A 22,670-nucleotide genomic window follows, 5' to 3' on the forward strand; every position below is an offset into this window, starting at 1 on the left:
GAATTTTTTTTCATGAAATTGTTGGATAGGGGTGGGATAAGCAAATGCCAAATTGGCAGAAAGCAGACTGGATGGAATAAGCGTGGGTGGGGGCTCAAACTTGCATTTTTTTTTGGAAAAAAAACTTTCTCGGAAATGGGTGCAAAGTGGTGGAGGTGGTTGAAGAAGGTGTTAAAGTGACAATTCCAAAATGGCAGAAAGCTAAGTGGATGGAAAAGGGGTGGCAGAAGGGCGCAAAGTGGTAAATTTTTTTTTGAAATTTACTGACTCGGAAATGGCTGCCATTTTGCAAGTGTGTTCCTGATGGTATGTAGTTTCTAAATTCAAAATGGCAGAAAGCAGACTGGATGGGTTCTATTTTTTTTCAATTTTTTACTTCGGAGAGTGCCAAAAAAAAACTTTTATTTTAAAAAAATATTTAAAAACAACGGCAACACCTTAAATCGTATATTATAACTTTTTTTAAAGCCAAAACCCTATTATATAATAATCTTTTTAAATAATGTTGTTTTTGTGAAAAGTTTTTGAAACAAAAATTTTTAAACTCAAAATTTTAACTTTTTTTTAATTTTTTTTTTTTAACTTTTTTTTTTTTTTTAATTTTACACCATCAAGCTTTGCTTTTTGTATTTTTATTTAATTGTCTAGCTAATTCTCAATGAAGTGTTGAAAACCAGATGCTAAAATGTCGTATAGTTTTTAAAATAATTAATTTTTAAACTCAAAATTTTTAACTTTTTAAACATTTTTTTTCTATTTTAATTTTATTTTTAATTTTACGATACCAAGTATCGCTTTTGGTAATTAAAATTAATTTTGTAATCAATTTTAAATCAATTACTGAAAACCAGATGCTAAAAAGTCGTAAAGTTTTTGAAATAATCAATTTTTTAACTCAAATTTTGTTATTTAAAAAAATTTTTTTTCTATTTTAATTTTACTATATCAAGCACTGCTTTTGGTAATTAATATCAACTTCCTTATCAATTTTAAACCAATTACTGAAAACTAGATGCTAAAATAACATACAGTTTTTGAAAAAAAATAATTTTTAAACTCAAAATTTTAATTAAAATTTTTTTTTTACTTTATTTTTTTTTTCTAATTTTGCGATATCAAGTATCGCTCTTGGTAATTAAACTCAATTTTGTAAAAAAAAATACCTACATTAGTATACTATAGTTAATAGTACATGTTCTCGTAAAATGCAAAAAAATCAAAAAAACTTTAATTCGAAATATTTTTTTTTATCATTGTTTACAATCTTGGCCTATTTATTAAAATTTACAATTTAATCACTCAAAAACTGTAAGATTTCATGTAACATTGATAAATCTTACGATTTTTGAGTAATTAAAGTAAGATTTATCAATGTTTAGTATTTGCATTTTATGAGTACATGTGCATTCTATAGTATACTAATGTAAATTTTTTTTACACTATCAGAAAGTAGACATTTTAACGAACGAAATGCCCACCGACTTTTTGGAAAAAGCTGGTATTTTAACACGTAAATTTTCGTTTGAAAATTAGGGTGCTTTTTTTGATATTAAGTCAAAATAGGATGAAAAAATAATATTTGAAATCAAATAAGTTACAGTGTATTTGTGACATAATAAGGTAAGAAATTTTTTTTTTTTGAAAAAGATAAAAATAAAAACCAAAAACTCGGTTATTTGAATTTTTTACATAAATTTTGAGGTTATGTGAAAAAATGGTCGATATAAAAGTTATAGATCTTTTTGGCAAAGCTATCTGCAGTAGACATTTTAGCATCTGGTTTTCAGTAATTGATTTAAAATTGATTTTAATCATAGGCGGATCCAGGGGGGGGCACGGGGGCACGTGCCCCCCCCCCAGAACTTAAAGTTCATACATAAAGGAAATCAAACTATAAGAGTTTTAAAAATATATGACTAATAACAGAAAGAACTTGAGTGAAACTCTTGTCTATTTCTGGCTGTTGCGAATGTTGTTGATTGTTGCATTCCTTTCCCATGAAAAGCTCCACCTCAAAAATTTGCACTTTTTTCGTTGTTTTTTTTTTTAACATTAGTGTTTTTAAAATAGCGGAACAAGTCACAAAATTGCATAAACTATATATTATAGAACTGCTGGATATGTAGAACAAACTTGCATTTCAGAAGTTTGCCCAAGTTTGCACCCCGAAAATAAAGACCCCTTGAAAAAAAACTCCTCAAAAGCGACCCTTACTTATAGATTTTTATAAATGTTATTTTATTGAGAAAATTTCTCCAGGGATACCTCTAAAAATATGTAAAAAAAAATAGTGTTCCAAATTTCAAAAGAATCGGTGCAGTAGTTTTGAAGTTATGAGGAGCACCGGCGTTGAAAACATTAGTTGTGGGGATAACGATTTAAAGTTTTGAACTCTGGACTAAAAGACTAAAACGTTCCTAAGGGAAGTATTAAAATACTCATAACTTGGTTAATTTGGCTCTAAGAGACCCACAATTTGAACACAATATTCTTGAGGTATAAAACAATTTAACCCCTTGTAGCCCCATGTGACATTTCTGTAACAAACCGAAAAAGATTGCATAAAAGCTCTACAAACTATTTTTTTTTTTCTTTTGAAGCTTCTAATATTATAATCTTTAAGTATTGCTTTATCGAAATAGTACTTCAAATTTCTAATAAATAGCACCAATAGTTTTTAATTGACAGTTAATGTTGAAAGTTGAGCTTTTTTTGAAAATAAGCAAATTTGTGTAAAAACTACGAAATTCAGAAAAAAATAGTTTTTGTTAGTAAACCCCACGGGGTTTTATTTTTGGATTTTAGGAAAGTGCCTAAAAATTAATATTAGATAGTTTTTTGCTTGAATTTTTGCATTTTTATATAAAAATAAATTATTTAAACTTTTTTTTACTCCCAAAATATCGAAATAACTAAGTAAATAATGACTTTATTGAATTTTTAAAAAATAGAAAGAAAAGATTACTAACTTTAATATAGCACAGAATTGTACGTGCATTTTCTGATTTTTTATATTTTTTTTCTTCCGGCTAATCCAGGAGTAAGAGGGTTAGCACTTAAGTGGCTTTTACTGTAGCAAGAAAATGAAAATTTTTCCTTCCGAATAACATTTTGGTCATTTGGTACCTATTTTATGTGGGAAATGTGCCTAAATATTTTTGGCCAGGTTTTAGACCACTGTGGGTCGTTAAAATTTTCTGCTTGTTAGTCAGTCGTATGGTACTTCACTTTATTTCTAACTGTTATTGCTGTTTTTTTTTGCCAATCCGTCCCTTGTGCCCCCCCAGAAAAAAATCCTGGATCCGCCCCTGATTTTAATTACCAAAAGCGATACTTGGTATCGTAAAATTAAAAATAAAATTAAAATAGAAAAAAAATTACAAAAAAAATAAAAAAAATTTGAATTAAAAAATTGATTATTTCAAAAACTTTACGACATTTTAGCATCTGCTTTTCAGTTATTGATTTAAAATTGATTACGAAATTGATTTTAATTACCAAAAGCAGTGCTTGATATCGTTAAATTAAAAATAAAATTAAAATGAGAAAAAAAATGTTTAAAAAGTTAAAAATTTTGAGTTTAAAAATTAATTATTTCAAAAACTATACGACATTTTAGCATCTGGTTTTCAACACTTCATTGAGAATTAGCTAGACAATTAAATAAAAATACAAAAAGCAAAGCTTGATAGTGTAAAATTAAAAAAAAAAATAAAGTTACAAAAAAAAAATTAAAAAAAAGTTAAAATTTTGAGTTTAAAAATTTTTGTTTCAAAAACTTTTCACAAAAACAACATTATTTAAAAAGATTATTATATAATAGGGTTTTGGCTTTAAAAAAAGTTATAATATAAGATTTAAGGTGTTGCCGTTGTTTTTAAATATTTTTTTAAAATAAAAGTTTTTTTTTGGCACTCTCCGAAGTAAAAAATTGAAAAAAAATAGAACCCATCCAGTCTGCTTTCTGCCATTTTGAATTTAGAAACTACATACCATCAGGAACACACTTGCAAAATGGCAGCCATTTCCGAGTCAGTAAATTTCAAAAAAAAATTTACCACTTTGCGCCCTTCTGCCACCCCTTTTCCATCCACTTAGCTTTCTGCCATTTTGGAATTGTCACTTTAACACCTTCTTCAACCACCTCCACCACTTTGCACCCATTTCCGAGAAAGTTTTTTTTCCAAAAAAAAGTGCAAGTTTGAGCCCCCACCCACGCTTATTCCATCCAGTCTGCTTTCTGCCAATTTGGCATTTGCTTATCCCACCCCTATCCAACAATTTCATGAAAAAAGATTCCATTTCCCGAGTCAGTCCGAAAACTTGCAACCATCTCTTAGACTAAAAGATCTTTTCAAAGTTCTGTATAATGCATAATTTCAAATGGACTTGACCTATTATTACTCTGAACACCTCAATTTTGTTTGTTAGTCAGTCTGTAACTATCTTCAACAACAGTCTAAACTAAACATGGTATTGGAAGATATGAGTTTTATGAGATTCCATATACCTAGAAGAAATTGGAATTTTATTTTTCAGACCAAAATTAACTGTACCTTCCTGAAAAACGGTTTCTCTAACGATTTTGACAATGGCCGTAGTTATAAAATTAATAGAATTATTTATGGTACCAGTTGTATACCCCATTTTTTTCATTTCTGACTTACTCGTAAGAGATTGAGATTTTTTTAAACGATTTGAGATTTTCTAAAAACAACTAATTCTCTTTCGAAAAATCATATTTTGAACACATTAAAAGAAAGGTCTTTCTAATCTCTTATTCATAACTGAAAACAAAAAGTTTCTTGGAGGTTTATTACATTCGGAAGCAGAATTTTTTCAGATTTAAGTCTCGAAAGAAATTTTGGTTTACAGTGAACAGGCCTCTATGCATTTAGCTAAAAAAAATAACAAAATGTATTTTTATAGCAAAATATTTAAGAATCAACACTGAACAAGAAGATGGAGTTTGACCTTTTTTTGAAGAAGTATTTTTTTTTTTGACGTGATAACGTCTTATAAATCGATGAACCATGGCAGCCAACACAAAAAAGTGACGCCATTTTCTAACGTTACACTCTCGCACTTTCGCAGTGCGGCAAAAAATTTCAATTCAAAATTAAAAATAAACTATTAGAGATACAAAAATCTTCTACAGCTTATTTAAAAGATAATAACCTAAAGCTTATTCCAAATGAAGGATTTTTAAACATTCCGTCATTTAATAGGGTAAACAGGGGTAAAACGGAAAGATGTAATTTGAGCTAAAATCTAAACGCAAAGTCGTAGAGAATTGATTTTTTTTTTTGCTATAGATAGATAAGATTAATTTAAGAATAACTGCATTTAAGAAAAAATTCTAAAAAATTTTGAAACTAAAGCTATAACGTTTTGTTTGAAATTTGTACACGTGTTATGGCTATGACAAAATGATGATTTTGGGTAAAGGAAATTTGTTTTTGACAGTTCTAAAGATGCCAGGTGAAAGATGAGGGAAAAAAATTAGGCGTCTGATACGGATTTTTTTCCAACACTCTGCGTTTCGAAATATAAATTTTTGAAAAACACCTTGTTTTTTAGGGGTATTTTTTCTTTTTTTAATGAAATTTGATCGAGTTCAAAAAATTCTAGCTCTTTTTGTGGACCTTTTCGAAATATATATTTTGAGCTAAGGTAATAAGCTTTCAGCGGGTTGTTAGGGAAAAAAATGGAATTGATGACATGAGAAGATAAAAATTCATGTTGTTTTTGCTTTTTTTTTATGAAAATGATTGTTTTCAATCAATTCTTTTTATACTTTTTGCGCATTGTAAAAACTTAAAAATGGTTTTATTCTTAAGAAGAAATACTTGGCTTTTAAATTGCATAATTTTTTTTGTAAGCTTTTAAAATAAAAAAAATAATATAATGAGAAAATAAAAAAGGTATTTTTTTTTAGCTTTTTCTTGTAAATTATGATTGTTTGAAAAGGTAAACGCTTCAATTGACTCATTTTAAACAAAAGCACACCACCTGTTTTCTGACAACGTCATCACGTAAAATCATCGTTCGTAAACCGGCTTTACAGACGACCTCTTTTTTTTATCAAAAAGAACTGTATACTAGGGCTTAAAGCAAGAAATTGGTTTCTAATAACACTGGTCAACAAGATTTTTGAAAAAACAACCAAAATATACTTTTCTAGTAGTTTTTGATGTGCTGAACTCGAATATAAAGTCAGAAAATTGTTATTGGCCTCCGTTTTTTAAATATTACCATTAGAAAATGTCAAAAAACGTCATTTTGGCTGCTTTCGAGGTTGTGTTTTTATGTGGGGTAATACATTATGAATAAATTTGTAACGATGGCTATAAGAACTAATTTTATTCTTTAAAAAAATGTTTAAATCTTTCCGATATCTCTTTTACTGCCCGAGATATTAAAAATTTAAATAGCGGTCTTTGAATCAGAAACAACACTGGCCAACCAAATTAAACTTTTTTTGCCACAAGAACCAAAATATACTTTTCTGAAGGTTTTTGGGTTGCTGAGCTCGAATCTGCAATAAGAAAAATTTTATTAGCCTTAGTTCTTGAAATATTACCGTTATAAAATGCAAAATAAAGGTTTTTTTTATAACGGTTATATTTCAAGAACGGAGGCTAATAGAATTTTTCTGATTGCGGATTCGAGCTCAGCAACCTAAAAACATTCAGAAAAGTATATTTTGGTTCTTGTGGCAAAAATTCTGTGACCAGTGACTTAATCTTTAAATTAAGTTTAGTTTCTCTTTGGCTTATTAACTGAAACTTAAGATATCTCGAGCAATAAAAGAGAGATCGGGAAAATTTAAACAGTTTTTGAAACTAGAATATCTTATAATAACCGTTACAAATTTGTTTATAATGAATTACCCCACATAAAAACAGAACCTCGAAAACAGCCAAAATGACGTTTTTTAGCATTTTATAACGGTAATATTTCAAAAACGGAGGCCAATCAAATTTTTCTGACTTCAGATTCGGATTCAAAAAATACTAGAAAAGTATATTTTGGTTCTTGTGGCAAAAAAAAAGTCAAATTTTGTTGACCAGTGTAATTTTTTTTTACCTTAGGGACCCTGCCAGTCCCTGGTTTTTAAAGTTAATTGTACAAAGTTCGCTTTCACAAAGACTAGTTCAATCAAAGAGACTACTTTTATTTATTATTTAAAATACATATAAAATAAATAGATAAGGATCATCCACTTGAAAATTATCAACTCGTTTTCCACAGAAAACAAAATACAAAGTTTTAATGACATCTTTTAAAATATCAATTCTTATAGACGACATTATTAATGTTTTCCGCTTCCTTAAAACAATAAAAACGACATAATTTCTCAGCATCCGTCATTCCATTAAAAGAATTATATATAAGAAAAATTCATATAATTTTCCAACAGGACATCATTGTTGAACAAAAGGATAGAGAAAACACCTACACATCTAGACAAAAGAAGAAGAAACTTCATAAAACTAATGACACTAAAATATAACAACACTAGCTATATAAACTCGAACTCGAAGTCATTAAAATGCAAGCCATTCAACTTGTTGTCCAGCTTTCGTGTTGGCGTCCATTCATCTTTCCTTTTATTTTTTATTTTTGTTTTGTTTTTATATATTAAATATCTTTACTTTTTGTTTGGCTATAATTTTGATTCTAGACAACTTTTCACAAGTTAAGAAAAGAGCAGAGGATACAAAAAAAAAAACAATGAACTGCATCAGAGCAGAGCATCCTTGTGGACCATCCTCAAGAGTAGAATGATGCTACAAGAGGAAAGACGGAAAGAAGGCGCTACCGTTTGATTCAATTATTGTGGCCATATATTTATTGCGAGACTTGAGACTGAGAAAAACAAAACACGCCAAAGATTTCTACGAACGTTTTTTTGTGTATATTGTTCTTATTTTTATGAATGGCTCCTTGGCGGGTCTACCTGAAGCTAAAGTTGAATCACTTTTCACTTAGGTACCTCTTCATCATACCCGTTTTTAGGAAGGGGTGAAGAAGGTCTTGATTCCTATTAAAATTGAACGCATACAAGTAAGGTTCCCGTACGATGACGAAATTTGTTTTAAATAAAGGTAGGACTGAAAAATTGTACAAAACAACATCCCTTTCGATCGATTTTTGTTATAGAGTTAGCCCCCCAAATTTACTTATAGCGTTTCGTTTGGTAATTCTTAGAACGGTCCGGGACTGTTCGATCCGGAATTCCAAACGATCAAACTTGGATACGCTAACACTGTTAGTTAACCCTTGGAAAATATGAAGGAATTTGTCAGATTGCAATTTACACTGAAAACCGGAATGGACCCAAAAATATTGGTTCCACTTGGCTGTAATCAAATATGTACAAGATGTACTGAATAAACCTCAAACGCAGTTCGTTCCTCCAACTTTATTTACTCTTCAACGATCCCCTTTAAGGAAATTATTTTGCGACCGCTTATGATTCAGTCCATTTCTTTGTCAGTTCTGTTGGAGTTGTAGAAAAATGTGTAGAACAGTTTTGTTTTGTTTTTCTTTCTTTTTATTTTTTTTATTATTCTTCCGGCGGGCGATGTGCTCTTTTTATTCATTTGTTGCTTCTGTATATTCTTTTTTTGAGTTAAAGGTTGTTTCGTTCTTATGAATGAAATGGTCTTTGATTTCAAGAACAACAAAAAAAAAAATTGAATTTATAATTTCTTTGCTGTTGTGCAAATGATTATGCATGCGATGAGGCACTTGATTACGGCCCAGAGGTGGCTAATTTTATGCAATCAAGGCGCATCCGAAGCAGTTTGGAGTGTTCTTCGAAAGGAAGTGATAGTATTTTTTTTTCTAGGTGAGTCCAGATGATGTTTTCGAAAATTTAAAATACTTGAAAATTGGTTCACTTCGTTAGATTTTCGCAATAATAATGAAAAACGAATTTAAATTTATCTCGTAATAACTTTTTAAATGAAAGTTCGTATCGAAAAAGTTGTCATGGAACAACTTGTTTGATAACGCACATAAGTCATTTAAGCAATGAACAAACGACCACTTTTTAACTTTTGACCAATACGGTATTACACTGATTTACATATAAGATAAAAGCTGTTGGCAAAAAATTCCTTTTATTTTTAAAGTAAATCTATCTTGTTACCAGAGGGATTTTAAAACCTAATACACTAAAAAAAATATATAAAGCATGTACATAGGTCGCATCTAGGTCGCGCCTAAGTCGCGTCTGGGTCACGTCTAAGTCACGTCTAAGTCACGGGTAGGTCACCTCTGGGTCGCGTGTAGATTGCATTTAGATCGCGTCTAGGTTGCGTCAGGTCGCGTCTAGGTCGCGTCTAAGTCGCGTCTAAGTCACGTCTAAGTCGCGGGTAGGTCACCTCTGGGTCGCGTCTAAATTGCATTTAGATCGCGTCTAGGTTGCGTCTAGGTCGCATCTAAGTCACGTCTAGGTCACGTCTAAGTCACATCTAGGTCACGTCTTGCTCGCGTCTAGGTCAAATCTAGTATTCAAACTTTTCACACTTGGGAAAGCCAAAGCACTACTCCATTCAATTCAAATAAATGTCAGGAATAGGCCTGTGTGGGTCAGAAAATGGGTAGCATGTGTAAAAGCTCCAAAAGATAAACTTCTGGCTTCAATCGGCAACGAATGTTATAAAAACTACCAACAAGCCATTTCCATCGAAACCACAACATAGGAAATGTGTTAAATATACACTCCTGATAAAAGTCAAAAGTTGAAGAAAATAAAACTTCCTACAAGTTTTATCTTAATCATTTTTGTAAAAAAAATTAAAATGAACCGTGTTATTCACAAAAGCTAGTTTTTCGTTAAATCCAAGATAGATCCAAAATTTTCCCGATAAAAGTTTTAACAAAGTTTATGAGAAATTTTTCTTACAAATAAGTAAGTTTTGTAATGAAAAGTCGTGCAAAAGAAGAAAATTTTATTTATTGATATACCTAATAACTAAGGAAGATCATCTCGACATAATTGTAGCTTATTTCATAAATTTTACCAGTAGTTATGTTTATTTACTTGTAAATTAAATTTAAACTTGACTTCTCTCTTACACCGAGAGACACCTCTTTTTCAATGACAAATGTGCATGATTATATTACTAAAGCATGCACCGTGAAGAACAATAAGGGTCACTGTGACAATTAATGCTCCAGTAGCAAACATAAATGTCTCGCGTCTCAAAGCCACCAGCACATTGTAAATACTCTCTTTTCAACTAAAGAAAGACAAACATTCTTGAAACGACAGATCGCAATCATTATATTATATTCCCATTTTACCACAGTCAGACATCAGCACTCGCGAAGAACTGATGGAATCGGTGCTCAGATTTGCGTTAATTGCAATAATACTTTGCAGTAAAAGTGTTACTTTCGCAGTGAAATTTGTCACCCGGCATGATCCCGATAATAGGAATTTCATTGAAGAGCCACTTTATCATCCGATGAATTATAGAAGTGCTTATAACCTCCGCTACGAACCTTCGGATAAGTCACGGGAGGTCATAAGTTCAACTTCGAATACTTATCTAAATGAAATTGCAAAAGGAGAAATTCAAGACATTGAAGATGATTCTGTAGAGATTATTGAAATGACAACAGAAGGAGTGATGACATCACCATCTATCACTGAAATACCAAGTGTTGTGACTGAAGAAACTGCTTCCTCAGAGATTTCTTCAAGTATAATGAGACCGGATACAGCTTCGACAAACAAAGCTGCCCACATAATTGGTGAAGGATTAAAGAATCTGCTATATGGATCTGCATCAGATGCGACACTTTTTCAAGCTCCTAAGGGCAAGGGATTTTTAAGTTTATTTGAAGTTTTCAAATTTGAAAATTCGAAATGTTCGGTTTCATTCAGTGACATCCGGTTGTTGCATGGAATATGCTATCATGAGTTTGAATGCAATAGTTTAGGTGGTACAGCGATGGGGGCCTGTGCCAATGGTGTTGGAGTTTGTTGTGTCTGTAAAATATGAATATTTTATTTTGAATCACCATAATGTAACTTTATGTACAAATTATTTAATTTTTTAGTTGTACAAGGATGTGGTGACATAACCAATCAACCGGTAGTTTATTTTGAAAGTCCCAACTATCCTACACCTGTGACGGAAGGCTTGATTTGTGTTTTAATTGTTAATTTGAAACCAAATGTTCGACAAGTTCGATTAGATTTTTTGATGTTTGAGGTGTGAAAGTTTTATTTTTAAAATGTTGCTTTGCTGTAAATGTCATAATATTATGAATTTTTGATTTACAGTTAAATCGTCCAACCGATGGAGAATGTTTACAGGATCAATTTGTGGTATCCGGTCAAAATGTTAATTTTCAAGTTCCGATCATCTGTGGCATTAATACTGGTCAACACAGTAAGTTCAATTTTTAAAATAAATTACAAAATGAATGAACGACTCGCGAAACAAAAATTGAAAATTTCCATCCCTATTTAACAATAGACAAATTTGGAATGTGTGTTAAAAGTTATTTAAGATGAAGTATCAAATATCTGTTGCACGTTTCTCACTCCTAGTTTTAAAATAGTGGAACAACCAAGAGATTTTCTGTGTTGCATTTTGCACATCTTTTGTGACATTTTTATCATTTAAAAAGTTCTAATTTTATGAACTTTTGAACGGAATCTGAAATTTGTACAAAAATGGAGTAAGATGATATTTTTCTACATAGGTAATGGTTTTTCTAAAACTAAGTATAACTTTTATAGTAATAAGCAAATAACAAGAACAAAACACATTTGTTCTGACTTTTTCGTTATAATTTGACATGGTTGCAAGAAATTGGGTTTCCAAAATCTGTCTGTCAGTGATAAAGGTTCTTTTGAAATTACAAAAACAATCAATCAACGGTACCTGCAATAGAACCGTTTTCTTGATTAAGGGGTAATAACACTTTGTGAGCACGAAATCGAGTGTCATTTTCATCAGCGTGTAATACAAAGGAGAAACATTATTTTCTTTAAGAGTTTGTTAAGTTTGTTTAAGTACCTATATCAGGAGGTAACAATAGGCTAATGTGGAAATTTTAATGATGTGAAATTTTGTAAATAAAGCTTAAAAATACTATTCCTCAGTGAAATACGTAGGATTTTTTAAAATATTAAAATTTAACGATTTTATGGTCTTTTTTCACCGAATTTTGTTTTTGGAATAAATTAATTTTTTTCAAACTAATGCCATTTCTTCAAAAATTAATATATAAAATATATCATACGTACTTCACTGGAGAACAGTATTGTTGAGCTCCACAAAACATTTCAGCCCAATTGGTTCAAAACTGTAGGAGTTAGTTGGTCGCCCGATGGGAGCACAGGATTTTGCGATCATCCTGAACTACGTAGTCATTTACAAAATTTCACAACATTAAAATTTTCACATTAGCCTATTCTGTTACCTATTGATATACTTAAACAAACTAAACAAACTCTTAAAGAAAATAATGTTTCTCCTTTGTATTATACGGTGATGAAAATGGTGAAACGATTTCGTGTCTACAAAATGTTATTACCCCTTAACTGACTTTTTCGTAAATGACTTAACCGATTTCAACGAATTTGTTTTTGTAAGAAAAACTTAAAAAAAATCCAAGATTTAATTTTTGGATTTACAAGTTTTTTTTATTTTTTTTGAAAAACGAATAAATGATTTTTTTGAAACTTTGATTTTTTTTTTTTCTTTTTTCAAAAATGTTTGAAAATTTGAATTTATTCGATTTCGACAAAATTGAATGATATTAGCTGCGTTCCTTTGGAAATATTTATCTACTTTTTAGTACTTAAAGCTGCTTTGAACTACTTTTTCAGTATAGCAAAGTAGTTTTAAGTAATAAAAAGTAGATAAATATTTCCAAAGGAACGCAGCTATTTTTGGAATGGGAAAACTGTTATATTTATAACACATCGCATATCGAATGTACAACTGGACTATTCTTCGGTTCTTCGCCTTTAAAATTGATCAAAACCATCAAGGAATTTAAACGAACTGAATAAAGATCCCAGTTTGGAAATAAAAAAATCAAATGATTGTCCATAAAAAGTTCTTGACTTTGTTTATGTGATATAAGTTCAAGTGACCTCAACTCCAAAAATTTTTATAAAGCGTTTCGCCCAGGTACGACAGTGGGCTCATCAGTTAGATCTGTCGTACCCTTAATAAGACGCCTTATTTTGGTCGATGTCTCCAAAATAAAAATAATTTTAATAATTTTTTATTATTTTGTTATTTTTTTCTTCGTTATTTGTTTATTTGATATACATAATTATGTTTTAGTGTTGAGACTTTCAAAAAAATTTATCTTAGCATTATTTGTTTAAAAGATGGAACAAACATGACATTTCGTTAAACAAAAGAATGCAAGCAAATGATACTGGTAAAGTTGTCATTTCAAGGTGGTGTTAAACGATTTTGCGATGTTTAAAGCATTGATTGTTTATTTATTTTAGGTTTTAAAAGTTTTATAGGTTTCTGTCAATTTATTTGCAGTTTATGTCGATGTTGACAATGCAATAGAAAATAGAATCTACGTATCAGTATTCGGAAAAGGTATTGGCCCACGATCATTCAACATTAAAGTTACTCAGGTAATTTTTATTTCAATTACCTAATAACAATTTTTTTTTTCTAAAAGTGTTATAATCCATAGTTAGAACGAGATTTTGCTCCAGATGATTGTCTTCAATTCTATACTGAACCTGAAGGATTTATAAAATCTTTCAATTATGATCAATTTGGAACTATTGTGGACTCTGGGGAAGTGACTTATCTGGTATGTTGTTTAATTGAATTTCAATTTATATGTTAAATATTAATTTTTATCTTAATTTTGAAGAACAACCTTAACTATGCTATTTGTATAAAACGGGTCAAACAGATGTGTACGATATTGTATCAAACAGACTCAAATGGTGAGCCAAACGAGTTCGAAATAGTAAATAAGGATGACGGTAAGGATATTTCTTAATAATGTTTCAAATAAATCTGATATATCTTAAATAAATAAAATGTTTAATTCTATAAAAATGATGAGCATATTATGTATGCATAATAATTCAGAATAGTTCTTGCAAAATCATAGATACTTTTTCTAGTTTTTCATCTTGGATATCGACTTTTCTAAATTTTATCTTTTTATTAAAAAAAGTTTGATTTCTTGCTCATTCAAAACTGAATTATTACAATTACAATTACAATTACAATTACAATTACAATTACAATTACAATTACAATTACAATTACAATTACAATTACAATTACAATTACAATTACAATTACAATTACAATTACAATTACAATTACAATTACAATTACAATTACAATTACAATTACAATTACAATTACAATTACAATTACAATTACAATTACAATTACAATTACAATTACAATTACAATTACAATTACAATTACAATTACAATTACAATTACAATTACAATTACAATTACAATTACAATTACAATTACAATTACAATTACAATTACAATTACAATTACAATTACAATTACAATTACAATTACAATTACAATTACAATTACAATTACAATTACAATTACAATTACAATTACAATTACAATTACAATTACAATTACAATTACAATTACAATTACAATTACAATTACAATTACAATTACAATTACAATTACAATTACAATTACAATTACAATTACAATTACAATTACAATTACAATTACAATTACAATTACAATTACAATTACAATTACAATTACAATTACAATTACAATTACAATTACAATTACAATTACAATTACAATTACAATTACAATTACAATTACAATTACAATTACAATTACAATTACAATTACAATTACAATTACAATTACAATTACAATTACAATTACAATTACAATTACAATTACAATTACAATTACAATTACAATTACAATTACAATTACAATTACAATTACAATTACAATTACAATTACAATTACAATTACAATTACAATTACAATTACAATTACAATTACAATTACAATTACAATTACAATTACAATTACAATTACAATTACAATTACAATTACAATTACAATTACAATTACAATTACAATTACAATTACAATTACAATTACAATTACATTGTAAAACAGGGATAAATAAATGTTACTTTAAATAAAGTAAGATAAGCTCCAGTAAGATTAAAAAAACATCTTAAACAGTGTCTGAATATGCCTAATATGTCACAACTTTGGCAAATTTTAATTGAAAACGAAATGTTTTTGGTGGGTCCTTTCGTCACCTGTTTCCTGGCAATCCAATATAATTATGTATAGGTATACCTTACCTACTACCTACATAAAATATATCGCAAGACAAGAATTTTTTTTATAAAAACCAGCTATTTCTATTCACAGAAGACAACGACATCATCCCCAAAGACCAAGCTGGAGCTGGTGCCCTCAGTTGTCCCAATGATTTCATTATACTCAATCAAATTCGACTTTGTGGTGACCGAATAAATGATGGCACTATCGATGAGGACTTTACAAAAAATGCAGATGTTCGTGACTCAACAGGTGGACCAATAATTGCATCCGTCCGAAGTGATGGTGCATATGTTGGTCGAGGATTTTTTATAATGTACAAACAAGAACTTTGTGTTTAAATATAATTCTTTAATATTTTAAGGTTTTATTTATTTAAATAAAAACAAAAAAAAAAATTAAATAAAAATGGTCTTGGAAGATTACCAACTATATTTGGTTTATGAAACTACCTGTTTAAAAGCATATCGAAGGATGAGTAAACACCTTTCACAGATGGCTGTAATAATCACGATGGTTGCCATGAGGGATTTTACATAATATACCTACATAAGTCAGTGAATGTGTATCTATATAAGTATATTTTTTATTTAAAGTTGTATGTTGTGATTTGGCATGGGAGCTCTATAAGTCCTTTTTTTCGACCGAACCCAAGTGAATACGTCATGGAACCACCTACGCCACATCTCATCCTCATCGCTCTCTTCTCTTCGGAGCGATGGTGATGGTGGCATATTAAATGCCCGGAAAACTTTTGGTACTTTTCCATTGCTTTTTTTTGTTTGTGGCATGTTTCATATTTTCACAATAATGTCATATTGCATGCAATCCACATGAAGGAAAAGCGCGACGACTTGGCATACAGAATTGAATTGATATAATGCATTTACGCCTACTTTTTTTTCCAGTTTAACGGTATAAAACGGTACTGATGTCACACAATGCACAATAAACGTTTAGTAGATCACGGGAACAAAGTATATTTTTTCCTGCAGATCCTGAGGGTGGGAGAAAAGCCATGGAAAACTTTCAGGAACGCCTTTTGTAATAGATTTTCTTCTCTGTTTTGCATTGTACAACTGAAACAGTTCCTGCAATAGGTATATACTAACTTTGCAACGATGATGGCGGTAAATTTTGACGCAATTTGCATAAAATAATAGAACCAAATATAAAACAGTTCACACTAAAAGTTCACAAGACTTCATTGAAATAAAAGCAAAACAATGAGGAATAAAACGAATTTCAGGACCACCTTGTAGAACAGATCAAAAAGCGTCACGTCAAAGGAATTTGTTGAAAAAAAAATACCGACCAATACCAATATGGATATACAAAATGCGATGGAATTCTTAAGAATTTAGACTACACATAATTATTATAAAAGTTATAACTTCACCACGCATCTGAACTACAAGAAAGAAGGAATCTGACCCAAACCATACAGTCTCAGATGAAAAAACACCAAAAGAGCAAAACCAATTAAATAAAAAAAACCACTTAATGACAAACATAATTAAGCAGTCAAAGATTTCTTTATTCCCCCATAATATCAATCTCTTGCGAACTACAAGATGAAGCCGCGAATTCGAGATATTTAAGTCTTCGAATTAATAGCTTAAGTCATGTTGCTATGTTTGTGGTTGGTTAAATTAAAATGCACAGATTTTTAAATAAAATGCAAAAGTTATGGTCAGATGCCAATTAGAGAAATAAAAGGGGCATGCATATTGTGAATTATGTATTAGTAATACAATGAGCTCCAGGGAGGATATCAAATCCCAAATGATCTTGAATTCGGGTTCCACTGATCTAAATGAATTAATTTTTTTTTTAATTCTTTAACTCCAGTTTTTTTTTTTTTTTTTTTTTAAGTTTAAAAAATTAAAAAAGTCGACATCACACACTTCGGATACAAAAATGTGAAATAAATTCTAACCTTTTTTTTCGTTTTTCAATTATTTCAGAAAGGTAAAGTAATGCTTTCCAGTTTTGTTTTTCAAAATAATTTGGTTGATTGTGCTTATCAAAAGTCTGCTAAGTTTGGGATATTTTTTTTCTACAGCTTAAAAATATGAGCTCTAACCTGTTTATATTTGCCTCTGATTACTATTTACTTACCATTAATCACCTCCCACTTGCCATTTCCTACTTTCTTTTTGTTGTTTACTACTTGCTATTTGCTTCTTTATACTGGGGTAGGTACTTGCTTCTTATTATTTGAAACTTGCTACTAGATACCCCTTCCCCAACGACGCATACGACCATCATACCGAAAAGTAAGAAAATTTCGGCAAATATTGAATTTTTTTTAAATAAATAAAAAATCTCTTAATAAAAAGCACCAGGTAAATAAAGTATTGTAATAATGGCCCTTGGAAAAATGAGATTTAAATAAAAAAATATATAGGTACCTCCTTTTTGTTCCCATGCACATTATTTGTTAAAATGTTCACATTTTACTCTTATGTCGTTTTCGATTGGCTCTCCGGAAGCGTCCGGAATCATTCAGAAGGATTTTGAAACTGTTTTATTCGCACGAAAATGACAGAAAAAACTCTTCTCAGAAGAGAAATTCTCTTCTCGATTCAAAATCAGAAATCAGAATCCAGTCAAGAAGCACTAATACATCAATATTCAAAAGTCAAAATAATCACTCAATCAGTTTCTTTTGTTTTGTTTTCTGAAATTATTTTTTTAATTTACTTTCAAACAAATAAAAGCATTATTATATTTATTTAAAATATTTTACCACCCATCTATCCTATTAGTTTGTTGAATATTACCGTTTTTGAATATTAATTTATATTATTTCGTTTGAAGGAAAAAAAATTATTTAATGTTTGACGTTTGAAAGTTCACAATTTTATTTGTTTATTAATGTCGTTTTCGATTGGCTCTCCGGAAGCGTCTGGAATCATTCAGAAGCCTTCTGAAACCGTTTTATTGGCTTTGAAATGACAGCTAGAACGCTTCTCAGAAGAGAAATTCTCTTCTCGATTTCAATTCAGAACCCACTCAAGAAGCACTAATACATTTAATGACATGCTAAAATTTGTGTTAAGGTTCATACAATTTCAAAACCATTTAAATAAAAATGTTAAAAAAACAGCTATCCCGATTTTGATTAAAAAAATATTTGTTTAGAAGTTATTAACAGACATTATTAAAAAACCATTTTCCTGATTTCTGATTTCGTAAACGACTTAAATGATTTCAACAAAAACGCTCCCATAAAATCGTTTAGGAAATCTTAATATCAAAAAAAGGTAAAATTATGAAAACTCATTTAAAAAAATTTAAAATTTTTTTTTTGAAAAATCAATATTTTCAAAACGATCCAACGAATTTTTTATTCGTCCCGGGTTTGGCTTCCAGAAATATGGTCACCGTATTTATAATATATGAAGCCAAAGCCACTTACTTCATTTTAAGATATCTCGGGCAATAACAAAGATATCGGAAAGATTTAAAAAGTTCTTGAAAGAAGGAAAAAAGTTCTTATAGAAACCGTTACTAAATATCTTCTAACAATTTTCCTTATATTAAAGAATAAGGTCCGAAGTAGTCAAAAAAAACGTTTTTTTTTTGCATTTTCTAACGGTAATATTTCAAAAACGGGAGCTGATCAATTTTTTTCTGACTTCGTATTCGAGTTCAGCACACCGAAAACCTTCAGAAAAGTATATTTTGGTTTCGGCAACAGAACCCTTGTTAACCAGTGTAATTTTCATTATTTTTTTCTTATTATAAGTGGACCTTGCAAAACACTTGGACACTATTTGGACTACAAGTCACTTAGATTTTCAAATATTAACGAGTAGCTTCTAAATTTGATCTTAGTTTTTTCTTACTTTTTAATTTGAATATAACTTTTTTATGCCAAAAATTTTTTAAATCCAGAAATTATTTTTTTTTTCAAAATCTTACGCCTGATTGCTGTATAAAAATATTTCGTTCCTTTATTTTTGGAAAAAAATAAAAAATACCAATAACTTCTCTGGAGATATTTTCCACAAATGCTAGATACAAAGTTTGATGTTAATCGGTCCATCCGTTTAGGCTGTAGCTCTTTATATTTACATATTTATAACTTCATACTGACCACTTCAAAAGGTCGCACAATGGGGCAAAATAGCAAAAAGGTGGCATTAAATCAACCAATAGAGCTAGACACTTAAAATTTGGAACAAGTATTACTGATACAAATGTTAGTTCATAGCCAAAATATCGAATGGCCACGCCCATTTTTAGGGTTACCACCCATACACTTTTTTAAGATTTAAAATTTCTCGGAAAATCCTCAATCACTTTCAATTAAACTTTGAATGCCATTTATAAAATAGTAGTGCAATTGCAATTATATATAAAAAAAAATTAAAATTAGGGTTGCCACTTTTGAAATTTTGTATGTTTTTTTTTTATTATTTTATTTTTATTTTGTTTAAATAAATTTATTCAATTAATTTTTCTTTAAAATTTTACTATACATAAGTACACATTTAATAAATGAACCAATTTAATAATTTAAATGTCTTTATCACTCTAAATTTCGACTAAAAATGAGGATTTATGGAAAATGACGTCACCAACTAAAAATGAACAATTCTCACAGGGTAGCAAAAAGTAGCAAGAAAACTTTTCATATTCTAAAACTAGATAAAACCCAGAACAAAATGACATCTAAAACTTATTGGCGTTTTACGGCGATCACAACTAAAAGACTAAGGTTTTCAGAAGAGTGCAGAAAACACATTATTTTTAGGTTATTTTTCATTTGTGACTAGGAATTAAAATATTTTGAATACATATTTTTCATAAAAAGAAAATTTATTAGAACGTACTAGACCTCACTGATTCCATTTCAAAAAGATTCAACTTTGTACAAGTAATAAATAATAAACAGTACACAATTAATTGAAACAACCCAAAATGATAGAAAGTCGTAAAAATTCTACCCAGAAGTGATATTTCTCTTCCTTTGAGACAATCTCCTGAATTACACGTGGTTTAAATTAATTTTTTCTCTCTCATTTCTGATTCTCTATTATTTTTCAAAGAGAAATAGTTGGGTTATTCAAAACAAAGCTCAACTTAATGCCAGCTTTTTTGAATTTTGCCCCATTGTGGGTCGTCCGGCATTTTACTTAAATCCAGTTGAGCATTAAAAATGTGCAAAAATGCCGTGTTAAAAAGTTCTAACCTTATTGAGACTATTTTTTTGCACCAATGCATTAGTGCATTAAATTGCAATGGTACGAACCTGCTCATTTTTTAAATTATTTCATTTGGAAGCTCATTCGAAATTTTAACGAAATTTTCTTGCTTTCCCTTTTCAATACCTACAAGATAAAATATACAAAATAATCTCTTTTGGCCAAGTTTAAACAGGTCATGTGGCTCATTTTTGTTTTTTAAAGTTAAGTTCTTTTTGAAAAGGTATGTATAGTTAATTCTTTTGTTAGATGGTGTGAATGAGTATTTCGATAATCATGAAAATAAATAATCAAAAGAGTTTTTCTAAAAAATTGAGTTTTTGGCAAAACTGAGTTTGAGTTTGGCTGTACATTATGACTAGCTATATCTTGAAAAAAAAAATGAATACAGGTTTTCAGGTAGCTATCGAATTGACGATTAAGGTTCACTGTGGCGTATACGTAACGTTTTTTTTTTTCTAAAGAAAAACATAAACAGATTACCTATGTAAAATTTCTATTGCTTACCAAATTATCTTACCATTGTGTGGTTTTATATTCATAACTACATGATAGTCGTGTTTATTTGAGTATACACTCAAAGTATAGGTATCGTATTACACTTTGACATGCTCAAAACAAAAACTTACTGCCCTATAAGAAACACATACCTACAAGTTTCAAATCTTAATCACTGCCAGGAAATTTAAATGTGATCTTTTTAAACGATTTGAAAATATATTTTGATGCCAAACCAAGAGAACTTACCAAAATAACTTTCGGAAAAATTAATTAATGATTTGCTATTCTACCCATAACCAAAAATTGCTAACTAACAAAGTAAATTTAGAAAACTTTCTTTCACTCCCAAATAATAAGCAAATTCAAACCTCAAAAAAATTTGTACCTCTTACTTTAATTCTTCAATGGATTCAAAGTTCACAATGCAAATCAGCATTGAGCACTCCCCACAGAACAAGAGACAATGGTTCAACATTCCATTACCATAATCGATTTAGTGGGTGTTAACAGACACTTAGACGACAACGACGACGCTCTTACTCTTTTACAATAAAGGAGAGCTTTGCGTACAGCATCACAATTTGTATTCATATGCGTAGTGCTCGTTAGGACCATTCATTGCAACAACAAAAATTCAAAATTTCAAATCCCCGTGTGAATGCACTTGCGAAACGAAAAAGCCAAATCGAAATTTACAGAAAAAAACCCCTTCGAAGTACTTGTGTATCCGTTTAATGCCGGTCGACCACTCCGTACCGCATTGAAGCAAGTCGTCCGTTCATTCGACTGTGTCGGCAAAATTGCAAATAGGCAAATCCGTCATACCAGTAAAGTACCTGTCTGACATACCCAGAATTTACTAACTATACTGATATCAGCAGCTCCTGCTCGTCAATCGCCGAGAAATCTGTTTCTGTCGTCAAGTCTTCTGTCGACATCAGAGTCCTCTCCACCATATAACCATAGTGGTGCATGGTCGTTGTCATCGTCATAGTCGGCAGTATGGCTGATGGCGTCTTCGTCCGTCGTCGGTCGTTGTTGTCATTCTGTTTATTGGAAAAGCGAACAGTTCACAATAATCATATGCACTCTACGTCTACACACCATACGGACACTTCCAAAGCTTCAAAGTAGATTCTCATTCAATTATTATTGTCGTCGAGACGACTGTCAATGATTGACAGTTGAATAAGAAAGTTTGGTGACATTTCCCATATTTGGTACGACGGATGAGGGGGTTTCATTTCGCATCGTGTTCATGCGGTTTTTCTTCGCTCTCGCTAATCAACATGCGATAAAGAATTTCCATTCGAAGAATGGAGGCTAGAGGCACGAGATGGCCTCGGTTCCGGCATTTTATGATGTACCATCAGCTGATATGTTGATTTACCCAGACAACTTGCACAAATAATTGCACCAAAGCAATTAATTCACTTGACATTTCAAAAAAACCTACTGAGATTTCATTATACCACCTGTAACAGTGACTTTCTTTATACCTATAACGTGGGTATTTTTTTGTTTTCTTTAAAGTTAGGATTTGGATACCTCGCAATGAACATCATCTAGCTCGCAAGTTTTTCGTTCCAATTGACTAGCTATAAGTTATATAGACAAA

General features: G+C 30.1%; 1 protein-coding gene across 1 annotated transcript; it reads left to right on the plus strand.

Moving 5' to 3' along the window:
• Positions 1-10,484: 10,484 nt before the first annotated feature.
• On the plus strand, positions 10,485-15,676 carry LOC129915154 (uncharacterized). The gene is made up of 7 exons (XM_055994621.1): positions 10,485-11,013; positions 11,083-11,237; positions 11,309-11,417; positions 13,545-13,642; positions 13,705-13,827; positions 13,891-14,005; positions 15,426-15,676. The coding sequence occupies exons 1-7, from the start codon at positions 10,485-10,487 to the stop codon at positions 15,674-15,676; spliced, it is 1,380 nt and encodes a 459-aa protein (XP_055850596.1).
• The last annotated feature ends 6,994 nt before the right edge of the window (positions 15,677-22,670 follow it).

Source organism: Episyrphus balteatus, chromosome 3 (assembly GCF_945859705.1).
Source record: "Episyrphus balteatus chromosome 3, idEpiBalt1.1, whole genome shotgun sequence".
Classification (NCBI taxonomy): domain Eukaryota; kingdom Metazoa; phylum Arthropoda; class Insecta; order Diptera; family Syrphidae; genus Episyrphus; species Episyrphus balteatus.

Coding starts and splice junctions, on each gene's coding strand:
- LOC129915154 (XM_055994621.1), top strand. CDS start 10,485: ATGAATTATAGAAGTGCTTATAACCTCCGCTACGAACCTTCGGATAAG. Junction 11,238..11,308: donor TAGATTTTTTGATGTTTGAG/GTGTGAAAGTTT, acceptor TTTGATTTACAG/TTAAATCGTCCAACCGATGG. Junction 13,828..13,890: donor CTGGGGAAGTGACTTATCTG/GTATGTTGTTTA, acceptor TTAATTTTGAAG/AACAACCTTAACTATGCTAT.